The 19,897-nt window shown below is 42.5% G+C and overlaps 1 protein-coding gene across 1 annotated transcript in view; it reads right to left on the bottom strand.

The window, feature by feature from the left end:
- Positions 1–19,897, bottom strand: part of ncam2 (neural cell adhesion molecule 2) — a gene marked incomplete at its 3' end in the record, with an annotated part of 258,585 nt that overhangs the window by 35,423 nt on the left and 203,265 nt on the right. Inside the window, exons 6-8 of the mRNA XM_083938175.1 lie at positions 18,611–18,728; positions 11,316–11,485; positions 6,233–6,378 (exon numbers count right to left, since the gene is read on the bottom strand). Coding sequence (XP_083794301.1) covers positions 6,233–6,378; positions 11,316–11,485; positions 18,611–18,728 — 434 coding nt within the window. The remainder of the gene's footprint in view (positions 1–6,232; positions 6,379–11,315; positions 11,486–18,610; positions 18,729–19,897) is intronic.

Here is a 19,897-nt window from a genome sequence, read left to right as displayed (position 1 = left end):
TTGTCTTGAAATCTTTTTACTTTAAGACCTTTTTTTTTAAAGATCCCATATTGTAAAAAGTGAGATTTTCATGCCTTTTCAGCGCGAGGTGCTGCATAAAAACTATGAAAGTATCAGTATGCTCAATCCACAATTAAACGCACACAGCCTGTATTCAGACACTGTGTCGCTAAACGAGCCTCGAGGACTTCTGTACAGTTGTGTTGTCACAACTTTACTATGTATAGGTAGAAAGTGCTGATGCAGTGCTATTACAGTCATTTGCTCGGTGCAATCATGATGCGAGAAATGCAGAGATGCAAGTGCAGATGCGGAAGACCAGGAAATGCTGACCAATCAGAGCAGACTGGGCTTTTTCAGGAGAGGGTCTTAAAGAGACAGGCGCTAAAACGGAGAGTTTCAGACAGAGGGTGAATACAGGTAGATTCAGACAGATTTTGCACATTAAAGCATGAAAACATGTTCTAGCAGAAACCCAGTACCCCAAAAATACTATGAACCTGAAAACAAGCATAATATGGGACCTTATGTATGTATTTATTTTTCATTCTTGGCAACAATAGTCCTGTATCATTGATATTCTAAGAAATCAGATGATAAACAGGATGAACTCAGACGGCAGAAGCTTTTGTTTGCTTCATCGTTTCTCCTTCAACATAAGCGTGAAACCAAGAAGTTGCTTTGACGTTCTCTTTTCACAGATGAGACACTGCCATGAATAAGAAACACTTTTACTTGAGTTCTTCTTATTATTCATAGAGTCTGAGAGTTCCTCGGGGTATTTTCAATGTAAGTACCCACCAAACGACCCATGGCATATATTACAGTAGGGTGGCAATCTATCCTGTGCTCTCGAAGCCTTTGTGAACAAAAAAAAACCCCTTTGATATCAGTGCTAGTAGCAACAGATCATGATTGCACTATTACTGCTAAGTAATGCTGAAATGGAACGGCTTGTATTATCTGAGACACAGATCCTATTACGAGGAGACTGCTGACATGGACATGATTCAAAGAAAATGACTTGAGGGGTGGACACACTGCACAGAAGCTTCGTGTCTGTAAAGTGATATACGTTCAAAAGGTATGACTGTTTATTGTGGGGGTTTTTTTAAGCCTAAAAACATGCATCTGAATTGCATTCCCCACATTGTTGCCTCCTAATTAGTCAATTAAGTAAACTTGGAGAAACGGCTTTAAAAAGAGTAAAAATAGAAAATAAGTTATTTAGCTTAAGGCCTGAGAGTTAATGTAGGATTGTACTCAAATTAGTCGTGCGAGTTTGTTCCTAATAACGGAATTAGAACCAAAAACAAGACGAAGAAGCTGCGGCTCAGAGTCAAAACAGGCTCCCAGTAAGCCTATTTAACACAGGGATACCCCACAATGCTTTGGGAGGTTCTTTGTCACTGCAGCTGTGCTCAGCACGATTCTTGTTTTTGCTCTCTTTTCCTGGAGAGTTATATGGGAATGTTGACACTTGCGCTAAATATGTTGCAGGAGCCAGCAGCCAGTTAGCTTAGCTTAGCATAGACACTGGAAGCGGAGGGAAACAGCTAGCCTGGCAACAAAAAACACATATACAGTAAATATACAGCCAAGTAGATGCCCTTCCTCTACTTTTTGAACTCCAGAGCATTGCGTCAGCACATTTGCATGTATGTTTTTGTGACTGTGCTTCTGTCCACTTATTTGCATATTCACAAGTAAGCCTTAGATATAAGTCCGTGCACATTCTCTCCACCTCCACCATCGATTTTTTTGGTAAATCAATGCACATCCAGCCCCTTCTAATGCCCTCCTAACACCCCGTGCCTCTGCTAATACTCATTATGTGTCTAAGCCTCATAAGCCTCAGCCGTGAGGCCCCCTCTTCTGAATCACACTCTCTTTATGTTGTCGTAGACTACTTCAGCATTATCCTGTTTAGAATGGCTTATCACCACTCTTATCATTGCAATACTATCAACCGATGAGGTGAAGCGGCTTTTAAAGGCTCGGTTCTGGTCTCTTTGTGCTGCCGCTGCACACTTGCTTGTCTGCCTCAACAGCTGAGGTCAATGGGATTGGGAGAGTGTGAGTTGAATAGGAATGCTGCGAGGATGACAGAGGAGGAGGACGAAAAAGAGAGGAAATCTTCCAGGAGGGAGCTTCTGAGTCAGGAAATTACTCGCTAACCCTCCCCTCCTGCCACACCACCACCACCACCACCACCCCCACCTTCTCTGCCTACTGACAGGGTCTGTCTAGAGAGGAACTTAGCCCCCAAAACACAGCCTGTTTAATATGCAGCTCAGTCGTACAAGGCAAGCGGCCAGACGTGAACACAACAGCGAGTCCCATGCACACACGTGGACACACACAGGCACACACATGTTCGCTCACACATACTGTTTACGTGTGAGCAGTAGGCGCAGAGATAACAGGCAAGTAAATGTGGGAGCTGGAAGAATAAAGGAGCTTGAGATGACAGGACTAGCAGGTAGGCAAAAAGAAGGGAGGAAACATATGAAATCCCATCCTTATCTGATCCATAAGGCCTAAATGAGAATAGCTCATGTGTTTGCAGAGCAACATGTGAAGATGGGAATCTGGAAACTGTTGCTGTGTTTATTTCGCTCCGAATGCTGGAGAAATTTCAGATATTAAAAATGTCAGCTGTAAATGTCACAGAGGCTGGAAGCTAAAACTGTACTCTCATTCTGGCAAGCATTGCTTATTCAAACAGTTTGGCGTCGGGGCTGAACATAGAGTGATGATATTTACATTTAATAATGGCTTCCTCGTTCAAGGCAATGGAGGCCAACAAGAGGCAGCAACAGCACATCCTTGGCTAAACATTATTATTATCTATTTTCCACCGGAGGTTGCAGTGCACTGTGCTCTGTGACTGTTGTGTCTTTTGATAAAAATCAAGTACACCTCTAAGATTTATGAAAAATGTCGTCAAATGTTTACGTTTGTCAGCCCTGGCAGCACCCTGATCCACCTCCACTGGCTCCCACTCAAGTCCTGCATCGCCTACAAAATCCCCCTCACATACAAATCACTTCATGCCCTTGCCCCCCACTTCTTATCAGACCACCACCACACCACCTCCGGTCTTCGGACACTGCCCTGCTCACGACTCCCCATGGCAACCTGCAGTCTTGTGGGGACTGAGTCTTGAGTACGTCACATCCATGGACATATTACAAAAAACTCCTCAAAACCACCTGTTCGACACATCACACTAAAGTTAAATTCTATTCCATCTTTTCATTTGCATTTCGTTTTACTTTGTCTGCTCTGTCACTTGTTCTGCCTTAATGTGGAACATCCTTGGGTCCCTGAAAGGCAGTATACAATCCCAGCTATTATCATTATTATTACGTGAATACCAGAAGAAGGTCCAAGTGCATATTTTGACCATGTCAAGCCAGCCGTCTCTCATATCTCCTATTGTCAGTTTTCCAGACATTGCTTTGTGAGTGACTTTACTGTGTCTGTGCTCTGCTCGCTGAGCCTTGACTCTGCTCTACCTGTCTGTCTCCTGCCTGGTAGTTGGGTAGTTTGTTTGTAACCAAAGACTGCCTTAGCTCAGTTGTTCCACTCTAAGTCTGTTTGTCATCTAAGCAAAAGTCATCTAACGTCTGATGTCGGCAGCTCTTCAGCTTGTGCATGAATAGAACGGAGGCTACAATGCGGTTAGCTTACGCTCCTCATGAGCGAAACAATACCAGAGGAGGGAAACAATACCCCTACCTCAGCTCATGATTTAATTCCAGGAACTGCATCCCATTATGTTCCCTTAGCGAGGGTCAAGGTGTTAGTTGGCAAAGAATGAGAAGAATGGAAGCAACATTATGCACTGAGTAAAACTAAGCCCTTGGAAGCTTAATGTCTCTCAACAAGAGAGGAGTGTGTGCACACTGGGTATGCAGATTGGAGAGCAAATTGAGAGAGGAACATCCTGCCTTAAACCTAAATGACTGGGGCCATCCATCATGCCACGTGCTGCTCAAGCCGTGTTTGTCTTTGCGTATGTTTAGGTGTGTTGGTTCGCACTCTGCATTTCCATAATTGCATTTGCTGTGGGAAGAGAAGCACTTACTCTCATTTTCGGCCGTGATTTATCAAGCCGAGCGATTCGAGCCAATGCACACATTCATTTATCTCCGCGGTGACCTTTTTCCTGAGCAAAAGAACGGCTGCCATCTTTGTTTTTGTTTTTTCCTCTGTGAAAGCTGCGGTCCCCTCTGCCAAAGAAGCTGTGATGGAAGAGCATATGGTTTTGACATTGATGGCAGCTCGTTCAAAAATAATTACTTTTCAGGGAAAATGCGGCTGCAGCTCATTCAGTCTCTGATTTGTGAGGCAGTTCTCACGGACGAAGTGATTAATGGACGGTTAGAGAAAAACACACAATAGAGGCTCGGTGTCTTTTCAATTCCTTAAGTTTGATCACATCGAACGTCAAAGGCCTGTTGAAAGTAATGTGTACATTCAAAGTATTAACGTTTGGCCTGAAAACTTCAAGGTTCTTCCTGCTTCTTGGAGAGCTCATCAAAATAAATGTGCGTGCTGATTTCCCTCGAGATGATAATCTCAGCAAAGTCGAGAGGTTTAAACACTCCCTGTAAAAAACATGCACCAAGGTGAATGTGCATATTTGAGTGCAGCTTTGATACAAGAGGAGTCTTTGTGGCATTTTGCGTCGGTATGTAAAAGCAAATGCATTTGTGTAATTTGAGCTCGGGGATCAATCATCTACTCTTGAATGTAAACATCACGGCATCAGACGGGCCTTGAGCAGCGCTGCTGGCAATAAATGACTAATGGCAACATTTCATGTACGGCAGCTGGGGATGATTATGTCGGCTTTTATTTTTATGAAGGGTATATACTGTACAAGTATTTACCTGTTATTGTTGGCCATTTATTTTAGTATTCAACCAGAGAGAAATACAAGTTCTCTCTACACAAACATATTAACATTTTAATGGTTATAATGAGAACAAATACAGGAGAAAAACAACTCCACTGGTTGTTTTTGTTGCACGGAAACTGTGTATTGATTTTGTCCTATTAAAACTGTTATTTTGTGGTCTTCTGTAAACCAGAGCTCTGGATTAGACAATGACCGACAGGGGAGCGTCATGGTTACTTTAATAACCGGCGTTCGCCATCCAGAACAGTTTACCAGGCTCACAAAACTCGGAAAAATAAAATTAAGTTAAAAGGGAGAGAAAAACATGAATCAATACTCTTTTCTTGTGTTGCCTATTTCTCTCTCTCAAATGATTTCAGAAACATTTTTAGTTGTAATTTGAGGAAGTTATTTTGAAGTTGACATTTGCTGAATACTAAGTTTTTTGCTGGAGAAAGACATTTCAAACTAAGCAAAAACACTGCATTGTGAACCCTGCAATTAACAATAGAGCGATGTGAAAGGTAATTTAACTACCTCTACCTAAGCCTTCCTAACCACCTGTACCAAATAATATAGTCACAACTAAAGTGAGTAGGCTTAAAATCAATGAATAAGCAATATGACAAGATTAATATAGCAAGCTTTCCTTGTAATATCATAAACCTTGGTGTTTCTCCAGGACAATTTATCCTCATTAATATATTGACCCTTTGCTCTATAATGTATTACCTTGCTGTAAAAACACCCCAAAGCTGTCTGAAAGTACTCACTTTAACTAGCCCGCACAGCCTCAAGCAACCAGGCATGTACGCTTCCGGCTCCTGAAGCCAAAATGTGAACACCCGTATCAGATCGTCATGATGATGGCCATTTGTGTTCCTGTTTCTATGCAGTCATTAAAAATAGGACCTTTTCACATGTTCTCCATGACTTGTTCGACTTGTGCGACCTCATCCTTCATTCCTTTAACCACCTTCTGGAGAAGATATGTGTGCATATCCAAAAACCTGTTGAAATGCAAGTCTCTCATAGTGTTTAAAGTGGGTGTGATCCTCCTTCTCACCAGAAATGTGGGCTTTTCTTTTGGGCATGCATCTCCCCAGCCTTGTAGATGGTTGGCTCATTGATTTGTGTACAATATGGAAACCATTTCTGCAAACGTCTATGTATTTTGAATATATACATATAATATTTAAAACTGCTGGATATGCTCTAAAATGTCCGTGTATGTTTTATCCTATGTGTCCACACTTATAACCCCAGTGCTGTATGTTGATGCACACACACACACAGCCAGATGGACTTTCTGGCAGGTTCTACCTTGTCTCCGTCCACGAAGGTCTGGCCGTCGCTGGCTCTCCTCCAGGAAATGTCGGGCAGAGGCTCGCCCTCAGCCACACAGGAGATCATGGCGGCACTGCTCTCCACGGCTGTCACGTTTTTCAGCAGGGTGATGTGGGGCTGGACTGGAGGGCACAAGAGGACGAGGGGGGAGGAGGAAGTGAATAGGAGAAAAAAAAATGAGATAAGTGAGTAAAGAACAAATTGAAAGGCAGGGGGAATAGGTGTGAGGGAGGAGGGAGGAGTGAGTAAAAGGGTGAGCAGGAAAGAGACTGTCAAAGATCTAACTCATAAGGGAGGGGAAATGAAGGCTATACCACGGGGGTTTAAACACAGAGCTGATGCGTGACTTTGGTGCTGACAGTCTAGGCCAAGATCATTTATATACTGCAGTCGTACTCCACCGTTTTGGCATCGCGGGGAAGCATGCCCTCTGGCCTATTTTGGGCAGATTCTTTGGCCTAGATGGCAACACAAAAACTGACTTTGCTAAAGTTTTAAAGCACAAGACATAAATAAAAAGGCTCTCCTTCTGTGCCAGTTCCACCCTTTTTTGTTTTTAAATAAATATAGATTTTCGTCTGGAAGTATGCCTCTCCAGCACCGCGTGAATCGCTTTTGACGCAGGGTGAGCACCACGATAAGTGCTGCAAAGCATGCCGTTGGGGGCTGTGCTCCCTGCCCGCCTCATCCTGATAAGATGCTCTAAGCAAGCCCTGAAACACCATGCATGTCAAGGGCACAGAGCATGTCACATGAATCATGGATTGCTTCTTTCCCCCCCCCCCACACACACACACTCACACTCTAGTCCTTAACAGGGTGCTTGCAAAGTAGCATGGCAGAAAATCCAAAAAGGAAAAGAGTAGTGAATGGAAAATAGTGACTACTGTACTGGAGGCTTTTAACACCGCCCGGGGGGATCTGTGAAGTGTTTGGCAATTTCACATGGCTTCAACCGCAAGGCGGAGGAGCCATCTCTGGGGATTTGGGGAGCTTGTCAAAACATGAGGTCTCACAAACATACAAACGCGCACACACACACACATAATACCAACCTGCGAGGACCTTCGGTGGATAGATCAATGCTCTAAGAATAGCGCCTTACCGAACTGCTTTATACAACGCTGTGTTAGTTAAGTATATTCCCCACTCTAATGTTATGGGATCATTCTGGTTTATTCTAACAGATATTTTGACCACAGCATTTACACACGAGGGGGACAAAATATTAAAAAACACCTCTTAAAGATGTGGTTGAGGTCATTTGGGAACAGTTTCTCCAAAAGAAAGCATCAACAAGTTCAGTTTTTACTGTGAGACACTGAATATGTGAGGCAGACGGTCTTTATTGTGAATTTAAGGGGTTTAATTGGCGACAATGATGTGCTTGATTTAAATGATCCCTTACTACGATGACTAATACATCATTCAAGTCTTGAGCTGTATTGAAGATGACGGGACTCCCACTGGTTTTCTCTGCAATACATGCCCTCCATAGCGTTCAAGCGCTAGGATTGGCCACATGTCCATGCACGCGCGTTCAGTTCCTACACCCTGACCAAGTGGCTGTCCTGACCCTCACCCCTCTAGGTCAGTGCCGGACCTCAACCATCTGCCTGACTGCACGGCTGTGACGCAGGGCGGGTCTTGCCAAGAAAAGCAGTGGGACTTATCTATCTAACTGTGACTTGTGTGTGTTTAACTTGTACTAACATCTAGACACTTTCCTCTCTGCTGTTCTTCGTTTCTAACTCTGTGACTGGATTCTAACCTGTACTAACACACTAACATCCTGACACTTATTCTTCTTTTACACTTTATCCTTGTTGATAGGTTAAAATGTTTTTTGTATAGTTGCACTGTCGTTATTTGCTGCTCTGTGTGCCCTGAATTGCCCCCCGGGGACAAATAAAGTTTTTTGAATTGAATTGAAAAAATACAACCAAAACAGCAAAAATGCTTATTCAAAATCTCAGTGCACAGAAAAACTGTGGGCAAAGAGGACACAGAGTCTGTGAAGTCATTAAGAGCAATAGCACTGCTGCTAATATTAACTTTGGCGACAGTGTCTTCATACGCAATAGAAAGGCTGGTTACCATCACTAAAATAAGCCCCAAATTGAAATGCAAGTCTATTATGCTTCAACAATAGACAAAAGTATTCCACAACCCTAATGAGATTTTGTCATCTACAATAGAGTCCTGAAATTTGTTTTCCCCCAAAAACAAGAAGAACGGACAGTTTCCCTTCACTTGTTTATGAAACACATTAACTTGATTCAAAAATCTTGATAATAGAGAGACAATCTGCCTGATTCTTTTTTGTGCGAAGACAAAAGGAAGCTGCATGGGAACAAGTTGTTTGGCTCGCTGTAAGAAAAAAAGAAGCTTTAAAGCTCCCCTAATGGGACTGAACGACTTGTTGAGATGATTTCTGCAGAGGGGAAGACATGAGGAGCACTTCAGATGATCGTCCACATCATTTGAACCCTGCAACGCCCTTTTGTATTGGCAATAAACACACGTGCACGCACTCAACAATGCATCACGAATATACATTCAAAGCAGACCCGCACACGCAAAGATAAAACTTGTAGTAGTGCTGAGACCGGTCTGAGCCAGTTCTACATCACTGCCTTATCTGCAGTCGTTTTGCCCCAGATGCCCTTCATCATGCAAATATTAAATGGAAAACGTCTCATTTATCAAGCCTGGTGCAAAAAACCACTCTGCAGAGAAGAGAACATTATTAATAACGCATTATCTTAAACATTTCAACTCTGAAGGGGAAAGAGCGCAGCTGCATTTGTGTACCAAAGGATAAACATCCAGAATGAATTTGACCTGCTAGGTTTGTGGGGCTGCGGGGAGTTCATTCTTCGTAGTTTGATGCAAACATTTCAATTGAGTTTCTTTTCAACCCTGACAGATTAAAAACCCTAGCATTTGTTAATAACGATAATTCCATTTTATTATATTAATTATAGTTATTGTAATAATTAAACGCGTCAGTCTTGACATTCTGCATAAAAAAACAAAACACTGGCCTCACCTCGTGAAAAGCCATTAATGGTTTCAGTGTTTCAGCAGGAACTGACAAAATGACATCTTTTTAACACTAGAAATAGGAATATAGGTACAGTTTTGGTACAGTTTGACTCATTATTGGCTTTGAGGGGGGGGGGGGGGGGGGGGGGGGGGGGATTTGTGGGGCTTTCATTAGCCTGTCTCGCTGCTAATAGACCATTAACTCAGGAAAAGGTCTAAAATTTACAAGTTGCTGCTTTCCTCTGCAGCCGTAAAGCAACATTTCACATTTAATTGTGCAAAAAAACCTGTTGACGGGTATCAGAAAACAGTCTGTATCTGATAATGATGTGTATTTTTTGCTTTCTTGTCTCTTTGTGCTCACATCTAAAGTAAAACGTGAACAAAGCCACAAGGTGTTCCGGAAATGTGTTCAAATTATGAAACATTAAGCAGGATTCTGCATTTCACAGACTAGCGACAACATATCAGAGAGATGCAAGTCTGCGCAGAGACGTGTATCTCTCTACGATACGCAATTCAGTGTGGCTGAACGTTGCTGAGGGTTTAGAAAAGAAGCACCCTGCTCTTTTACTTAAACCTGTCTGACATTTGCTGTTGATGCCTCAGATACGTAAGCTGAACAGTTACCTGCTCTTGCACTGCATTTAGGTAGTTCTCTGTGGAAACAATTCATGACACCAACACACAAAAACACCCCTAGAAATGAAATGCAGATGCTTCTTAATAGTGTAAAAAGGTAACCCCCCTCCCACCAGAGCCTCAAAAGCAAGACAAAATCCCAGCAGACTGATAGGAGCTGGTGCGCTTCTGGCATTGACAGTGAACACAGCAGCCAAACAGCAGCCACGCGGCACACCGCGGTGATACCGGGCCCCCAGATGGGAAAGTCTATGAATGTGAAACAGGAACGAACCGCCTTCAAGCGATTAATTGCCACAATAACCTGTTTGTGGCGACACACGGTCATGGGTGTACATGTAGAAAGCCATCTGTAAAAGTGAATGCCGAGCAGCTGCTGCAGCTCTTTAAGCTGAAATCTCAGGAAATAAATGTTCCTTTTCTTCCCCCTCTCCATAATCACACCTTTTGTCACATTTTTCATCTCGTTTCGTGCTGAAAATCTAATTGCCTCAGCTCTTTGTATCACCTGTAATCATGTAATAACACACATTTGTGACAGGAGATCTCACCTTGTGTCTGTCAGGTGAGGTTTAGTCAAATGCCTACAGCGTTAAACTTCCAGTCTAACTATCTGTATGAAATGCGAGCTTAACCGTATCCATCACGTAGGGAAGTCAAGTTTGGTATTTTCCTTTTTTGGGGGAATTATAGAAAAACAAGGCGTTTTGGAGGAAACATGGCTGATATTAAATATGAAGCACTGTGTGAAGAGCACCTCCACACACCTTGTCTAAACCTAACTGCCCTGTTCTCCTCGCGCCTGAGCTGTCAAGGGTAATGAAACTAACTTACAACTGCATTTCCCTGCCGCACAGTGGAAAGCACGACTCCTCCCTCCCTTTTAGCTTCTTCATTTAAATGTGCATTTTGAAGAACAAGCGCTCCTCACATCTTGAAAGGATGTTGATGACTCAAGCATAAACCTCAATACATTTCCATGAGGGGGGATATGCATGGAGCGGAGTGATCTGTGGGGAGACCAGCCAGCAGGTTTATGAAAATAGAAATAGAAATATTTTATTAGGACTCCGCCAAATGAAATACGGAGCAATAAATGAAATATTTCCTTTCAGCAGGGATAAATCATATTGATGCAGTTGTTATTGTCGTGGGCTGAGAGCCATCTGGACAAAAACAATTTTTTTTTTCATGAAACCTTCATAGTCCTCACAATAAAGCTTAATGGATCCGTGCTGTTACACTTAAAAGCTTCAGAGGAGCACAAAGCTTCTGTGTTATTTCAGGTAGATTTAACGGTCTGTTCACCATCATTAGAAAAAAACAACTTTATCTACGAGTGAGTAACAATCAACAAAACAATCCTTACCAAACACTTTGAGGAAGACCTCCCTTTCCTGAGATCCTGCCTTGTTGGTGGCCTTGCAAGTGTAAGAGCCTCCGTCGCCCTGACGGATGTTGCGGATGGTTAACATGCTCCGCCCACCGTCCAGCCTGCTGATAATATACTGGTCGGATGGCTCCAGCTGCTGCCCTTTCCTGCACGGACAAAAAAGAAGAAGCACACATGGCGATGAGGGACGGGAGGAAACTAGTTAACCAGCTCACACAGTGACAGTGACCTCCGCCAAATTCACACTGCAGAACATGTTCAATGCTACAGATGTATCATCTTAGCACTTTGGATGTCACCTGATCCCATTAAAGAGTGGCTGAGAGCAGACAGCTTGACTTTGAAGTCATTTCTATCTATAGCACATAAACAGGCGAAAGCATGACAGCACTCTTTAAAGAAACCCTTTCAAGTATGTTAAAAGTCTTCTCTTTGGAAAGACTTACTGTAATTGAAATAACTATAGTTTACATATACTGTAATTCTCCACATGCTACAATTCTCAAACTCTGCCACGCAGAAAAATATCACCTTCATGTCCTCAGTCAGTGTTTGAGTCCGGTTGGAGCTCACTTGTTATGGCGCTCACTAAATGACTCCTGTGTGGTGTGAACTGCAGCGTTGACTTAATGTCTTTTCTTATTGGACTCTGTTGGGAAATTAGTCAGGAAAAAAAAAAAAACAACAGCTAAATTGATCCATGTCTATATTTAAGCTTCATAGCAGAAGCATAATGGTGTGAAACAGGTTTGCAGCCTCCCCCGCTTGTTTATTTACCGCGGCTTAACCAGCCGTGTAATCTATAAGGTTAAAGGGTTCGCCAGTTTGGGGGGGAATTTGACTTTTTTCCCATTCTTACACTGATTTAGACAAACTCATGGGCGCTTTTTATATGTCATTTTCAAGCAGGCTTAAAGGTATGAGATTAGCTTAATGACTCGATGTTTGTGGGCTCCAACAGCAGACACATTTAAAATAAAAGGAAATACAACTTTTACAGGAATAGTTCATATTTATAGAAAAAACGAAATCTGATCATTCCGTCCATCTAAACACTTTAAAACACCAGAGTCACACAATAACACTAACAAACTGACCGATCAAAGTAGCAGTAGACCAGCAACTCCTGTGTTCTGCGAGGTAAAATGACTGTTTTTGTCAATGGAGACTGGTGGCTTTGAAGAGAGCAGGGATAACGGCTTCATGTTCCCATCAGAAACAGCTGTCTGACGGCAAGTTAAAGTGGTGAAAATATTCTAAATATTACAGCTTCAGCTTTTTTTATCATCATTTCTTTTGGTTTCATGGGCAGCAACTGTGATGTTTTGGTTGGCAGCTCTTTTCAGAGAAACACTTTTGATAAACCAACGATGCACTTCCTAGCTAGCGCCAAATGGCAAAGTTAGCAAGTAGCTGGTGAGCAATGTGGATCTTTTAGCCGCCAAAGAGACAGATATTTTTCTCAGGAGTTGGGCATAACAGAGCTAAACGAAGAGTGAATATTGGAGTAACATGGACACAAGATGGCTCACAGCGAAAGCTAATGTTGTACATATAAATCAGTTCTTTAAATGAGGACAAAAAAAAGTACAAAAGAGAGCAAACTATCAGAAGCAGAGAAAAATTCTCAGCTTGTGCCAATAGACACAGATCAACTGTGTTTCCACTGGTTCAGTGAGGAGGTCAGAGATGCAGGCTTGTGTTGGGACTGGCAGATAAGTGGTTTGAACCCCCCGATAGGCTCTCAAAATCCAGATAGGCAAAATGAATAAGTAATGTTCTCCTCCGCCTTAACTACCACAATCTATATGTCCCTGAGCGAGACACTTAACCTCCAGCTGCTCTAATGGCCAGTTGTGGTCGCAGAGTTCAGTTGGGGGATCTTGACGAAAAGCATTACTGGATGACCGATTCTTAAAAAAAAGTAGTTATGGCTTAGGGTAAGAAATACCAGGGGCTTTAGCTCTACAGCTTACAATATCATCAGTTGCTATTTATTATTAATCCACCCAACTGCTTTTTTAACCCTGTACTGTGAAGAACAGGTATAAAAACACTTTCTTACTTTTACCTGTTCATTCAATATGCATCATAATGCCCTCCATCTGAGACGGGCGCCCTGTTTTTTAACCTCATAAGAAAAAAAATGAATTCAAGAGCTCAGAGGCACACAGCTTAGAATAATGCATGACTCTAAATATATTTAGAGACTCCTCTGTGTTGTCTCAGACCATATAGTCTGAGTGAATGAGAAAATAAAAACAATGTTATTATTTTGGGGGTTTCAAATGTGCAGGTTCCCAGACTCAAATGTAGTAATACTGAGTGGTGAGGCCCGGGCCCCAGCCTCACTGCACTGTAGGGAAAGCGAGAGGGAGGATAATTGAAAGTCGACGGAGGAAGCACCAAAGCCAAATAATAACTTTGGCGAGCCAAAGAGGAAATGAAGAGAGGCCTCATCTTTTGAACGGGCAGTGCAGCACTGAATGTCATTATACTGACTGAGAGCTGACAGGTAGTCCATTACCCAAGATGCACAGAGGACGAGGCGAAACCTCGCGCTGACAGGAAATGCAACTGGGAGGCTGGAGGACGCGTGGCGGGGGCAACATCAAAAGCAAAACTAAATTGGGTTGTGATTGTTGTTTACGCTTAAGCTGATTCTTTTGTTGTGATGTGGGTATTTTAATTCTATCGTGTCGGATTGACACGCAGGACTTACTGACCTGGGAAATGAGGAAGCGTACAATGAAAAGTTTGACAGCCAGTGGACGCTGCAGAGTTTAATGTACAGTCGAAGGGAAGTCTACTCTAAAGGGAGAGGCAGCAGTCTGCCCTGGACAAATACTTCACATTTTATTAAGCCTTTAAGGGAGTTTTTGTGGACATAACAGAGCCATACTACAGTATACAATGTCTTTTTTTATCATAAAGCAGGTCGAGGAGATATATTAATACCATGAAAGTATGAAAACACTCAATCCAAAGAGAAACGCACACAGCCTGTATTCAGAAACTGTGTCTTTAAAGGAGCCGTCAGGACTTCTGTACGGTTGTGATGTCACAACTATACTACTGTATATATGGGTAGAACGTCATTCCCCGGCTGCAATGATGGTGCAGAGACGCATTTGAGAGAGAAGTGGAAATGCAGACCAATCAGAGCGGACTGACTTTTTCAGGAGGGGATCTTAAAGAGACAGGCGCTAAAATGGAACGCTTCAGACAGAGGGTGAATACAGGTATATTCAGACAGACAGTATGAGAAAGATAATGTGATTTTGTGAACATTAGAGTGCACTCACACTTGGACCAGACAGTCCGTGCCATTCATTAGCGCTATTGTCCCCTTTAGTTTTAGCGTGAGTGTCTCCCTCTTCCCCTGCAGCCTAGGCCTGCATGTACTCACATTACTTGAAATGATCGGCTCGAATGCTTCTTGCTTAAACGTCAATACCTCTCGGAGATTTAGTTTTGTCAGACTATTTTTGAATATTTTCATCTGACCAAATCTGCAGAAAACACTCCGCCTTCCGCATCAGACCACCACGAACCACTCAGCGGCATCTTTTCAGATGTCAGTCGCATATAAATAGACATCAAGACAGCCGTCAATGCTGGCGCTCGTGCTTTACAATGGCCCACCTCTCTCAACCGGGCCATGGGCGGCAAGCGTGCCGTGCCTGAGCGCAGTGCAGTTGTACCCTACAGTTACATCGTCTAGCCATGAAGTGTGCTTGGGTACGGTAAGAACTGACAGTGAGTGCGCCCTAAACATGTCCTAGTAGAAACCTAGAAGAAAGAACCTGAACATGAGCGTGCTATGGGACCTTTAATACCATTAATAATGATGATGATGATGAACAGGTTACTGCCTTTTTTAATTACCTCATCAAACGTGACAAAAATAGTTATTATGATGCAGGAAAAGAGATTGAGTGAGAATTACGTAGGGAGAAAGCTGCCACATGGAGAGTCTCACATGGAATCACCTCTCACCCATCATCACTGTGAAATTTGCTGCGTTATATTATGCATGCTGTTAAATCATTAAAATCACATTTTCCTGGTTTGCTCTGTTACTAGAGACAAGGTAACACGCACACGCACATGCACATGCACACACACACACACACACACACACACACACACACACACACACACACACACACACACACACACAGAGGTAAATGTATTTTCTGCTGTTTCGGCTGGAAACCAGAGAGCAAGATGAATGAGGCTTACAAAGTTGAGGTCGTTCCCAGCTGTGCGCCGTCTTCAAATTTTGTTTGTGCTTTCCAAAGTGATGCATGTGCCTCGTTTTTGTCTGCAATGATCCACGCCTCAATGGTTTATACAGGAGACTTCAGCTCTCATTACTGTTTGTACTAGACAATGTCACATACAGGACTGATGCATTTACCAGTCTAACTGCATATTTCGCAGGATATTTTCGTTGCTGTCATGAGGTTAAGTCCTGGAACGTGCAAACTCTCGGCTAAGGTGATGAATATGTAAAGGAGATATCGGCTTTTTTACCTTTTGATGTACATCTGACTCCTTCGGCATCACTTCAGATGTACACTCTTTTTTCCTTTTGTTCCTAAAATAACCTGCTTTACACGTGGCATTGCCATTATTCTGCATACTTACGACACATTCACATTCATCACAGCCGTTACTGAGTGACAAAAGATTTAGAGAATTAACTTTTGCAACGTTCACAATGTGAAATTGTATTCAAAGCAAGTAGAAATTACACGCTGTGGTAATTAAGGTGCCTCCTGGCATTCTTTAAATGATATCCTGTCACACAATTGTATAAAATGACTATGCCAGCAAGAAAAAAAGTACATTTTCTTCGCTTCTGGTTTACACCTGCTGGTTGCAAACTATTCATTTCAACCTGCAAAAATCAGCTACAACACAATCAAAAATGGAAAAATCACAAGCGGCGCACAATTAGTGACGTCCTAACCATCACACAGTGGTGATGGGTGCCACCAAAGAGAAACTCAATCTTCAAGATTAGGTCACTTTAAAGACAGTAAAAAATAGGCGTTATTGTTAATCAGGCGCCCTGAGCGCTTTTAGTTGAAAATCTGTGAACGCTGGTGTCGTCACAACAAAGACAGAGAATCCCACTTGTGTGAGCTGACCAGCCGGACACTGAATGTGGGTGTTGAGTGTTACGTTTTTATCACCGTATGCGTAACTCTCTGTTACACCAAATCCACAGGCGGCACTTTGAATCGCTAGGATGAAGCGTTCCCCATCGCCCTGCCAGTGCCTCTCTGACAGAGAAAGATGCTTGCTGGACACAAGCCGTGAGAGTGGGTGTTTAAGAATTCACTTGCTGTGTGTCATTATGTTCAGTTCAGGGCTATATTCAATCGTATTTATACCAGCCACCATTTTACTTTTCCCTCCCTCCTTTATATGAGCTGCAGAACAGACTTGTGACTCATTCCCCTGAATGAAGTTATATTGATGTATAAAGGACAATGCAGCCATATTCTGCATGTCTCAGCCCCTTCACTGCAAAGCTATGTTTTCCCATAGTTCCTTGAGGGCAGCCATTGATTTCTAATCATTTCAGTGCAGTTTGAAAAACAACTTTCAGACACCTGCCTGAGGTGATACATCACAGTTAAAACAATGTTGGATGTCTCTTTCTTGTCAACCGTGTCTGTTGTCAAAGTCACAGCATTTCAAAGTGAATTGCTCCCACGTATTATTATGCAATGATAGTGTAACTTTAAAAAAAACACACACATCAAATAGACACAATAGAGCTTCACTGTGATGGATTACTTCAACAATGTTGCCACGCAAGTTAATTTTTGCACTGTAGTGAAATTAATAGCTACCTAGAAGGGAGGAAGTGCACATTCGAAAATCGAAACCCGACAGCAACAAAGCAAGGTATAGCTGATTTGTCTTAGTTGGGCTAAAGCATACAAAAACACAGCAATTTATAAAGATTAATTAACTAGAAGGAAAAAAAACAAGTGCATTGTGGGAAAAGGGTATGGACTGGAATGCCAATTAAGTGTTAGCAGTAGATGCTCAGGTGCAAATTGCTTGTCACAATCGCTTCCTGAGTGGGTACCAGTTTATAACTGGATTTGAAGCTGCAGAGTGGAGAGTCAAATGCTCTTCAGGTGCAAATTTTCCCACTGATGATATGTGGCATGTGATACTATTATGTTGTTGCTTAGGGCAATGTGCGAGGGCGGACTTTAAATGTCTCCGTTATGAAAGAATACTGTGAGAGAGTATCGACTTGATCTTAAACCAAAACACTTTATCTATGTTGGTTGTTCTGAGTGAATATTAATAGATACATGGGAACAATTAAAGATATATACTTTAGTAATGATGTTCTGTTATGAAGTAGGTCAGGTAGGGTGGAAGTAACATGGTCTGGGTTAGGCCCCTTAGTACCATTAAGTATATATTAATGCTGCAGAAAACAGTATATTCAAATGCACTGCAGTCCTGAACTTATCAAGACACTTCCCAGAGAGTAGATGTGAGAAAGCAAATGCCAGACATAGTCGGATCAGGCTTTACCTGGCCAGCTCCCTTGGACAAAGTAGAAAGAGCGGATCATTGTCTTCATGACTCACAAGAAACCGGAAGAAAATAAACCTCCAAGGTCAAGAAAGTACGGTCATGTGTCAATAAGGGTCATATAAAAGGAAGATGGCAACTGGAGTGTTTAAATGGAGAGACAAAATCATCAAACAAGGAACCAAGAGACTCTGTTGTTTATGACCACATTACAAACCTGCTACTTGACCGTGGTGTAAGCCGCATCATGTCCTTGTGCATGAGAAAGGGCAATTTCGGACAATGTCTGGACCTGATTAGTTGGACATTGTCTGGAGTTCATATGAGAACACAGCACCTTTGCACAAAGCCAGGTCACTAGAGGAGTGCATTTTCTCAGCCTACACAGAGCCATAACCTCAACTTCAACTCCTTTGGGATAAATGCAAACCCCAATGCAAGGAGCTTGAACATCAGCACCCATCCTCTGACTAATGCTCTTGTGACTAAATGGGAGCAAATCCCTGCAGCTACACTCCAAAATCTTATGGGAAGCCTTCCCAGTGGAGCCGAGGCTGTTACAGATTAATAGTCATGGTTTTGATATGGAAGGGATACTGCATCTTTGAGGGCCCACCATTGTTGAAAGCCTGATGCTTACCTCTCCAATATCTCCCTAAGCTGCAAGTAATAGGTATTAAGGAAGTAGAAGGTACCTGTGCCATGTAACCAGGGGGTCGGGAGATCCAGAGGTGATGCAAGTAAAGGTGACGGATTCCTGGTAGTCTGCTGTGGCATTGAAGGACTGCTGGAACACTGACAACACCGGAGGGACTGCAGACACAAGAGCACAGCAGAAAATAGCACAGTCATTAGAAACTGAGAGTTAATAGGATGAATCACTAAACAACACAATCTGACTATATTCTAAAAGAAATGTCATTCTCTATTGAGCCAAATGGTGAAGGCTAACGTTTTCAAATGGATTAAATTGGCCTTTGCGAGTGGCCTGTAAGCACTCACAGAAAACGCTACTTCGGTTGGTAATCCCATGGGGATTTCACATAACACTTTGACCCAGCTTTGGTAAAAATACAAAGGAGCTCAACACAGCGATGAAAAACCATAATACTATTGTCTGATTCAGAAATGCTCGGCTAAATCCATACCAACAATTGCATGAGAGAAAATGTGTTTTGACATCAAAAACAACTGTTCCATCCTCGAATAACAGCGCTCCTCTTTTGTGAATAAAACTATTCAGTTCCTGTCAAACGCTCAAGCTCCAGCCATTGTTTGTCTCGTCGCGCCAATTTCCGCTGAGTCAGAAATTAGAAGTAGTTTTAAGGTTAGGGGTTTGAAAGACATGCAGACACAAATGGAGAAAGCTCTTGCTCTCTCGGGGATGTGATATATACAGTTTTCTTTGTTGTGACTACAAATAATTTGATTTAAAATAACTGGTGACCATAAAAAGAGCCGGTTCTTGGCTGCAATCGTACACTTCGAGGCTTATCAATATCCTTTACCATTGCCGTTTTTCTGACAGTTGTGCATCTGTCAATAAGGGAATTGATAAAGGATCAAACCAAGAACAAGAACGGATACAGGCATTGGTATAAATAACATCTTGTCAATTTGCAGCCCTGATAAAAAGTATGGTTTTGATGACAATGTTGGTAAAATGGTCTATACATCCCCAAGCACATAAATATAGTGTTCATAAAATCACAGTGTGCCTCGCTCATCTCTCACATGCAGCTGTGTTGCTAAATGGCAGTTCCTGATGACTTTATCAAGAGTATATGTTGAGCGCTGTCAGGAACACGCAGCGTGTCCCTGTCATCTTGTCATCCCGTAAAAAGAGAGCAGAGGGTGAGTCTTTTCTCCGTTTGCCTTTACGGTGACAAGGGGATGACAGCTTTATGGCACAAGCATGTTTATCAGGCTTCTCAGTCCATTCCTCAAGCCTGTACTCACGCGGTTCTTCTCCTCCCACTGTA

The sequence above is a fragment of the Echiichthys vipera genome, assembly GCF_963691815.1.
Source record: "Echiichthys vipera genome assembly, chromosome: 23".
Lineage (NCBI taxonomy): Eukaryota > Metazoa > Chordata > Actinopteri > Perciformes > Trachinidae > Echiichthys > Echiichthys vipera.
The sequence above is the reverse complement of the archived record's forward strand: the minus strand, read 5'-3'. Positions and strand labels throughout refer to the sequence as shown.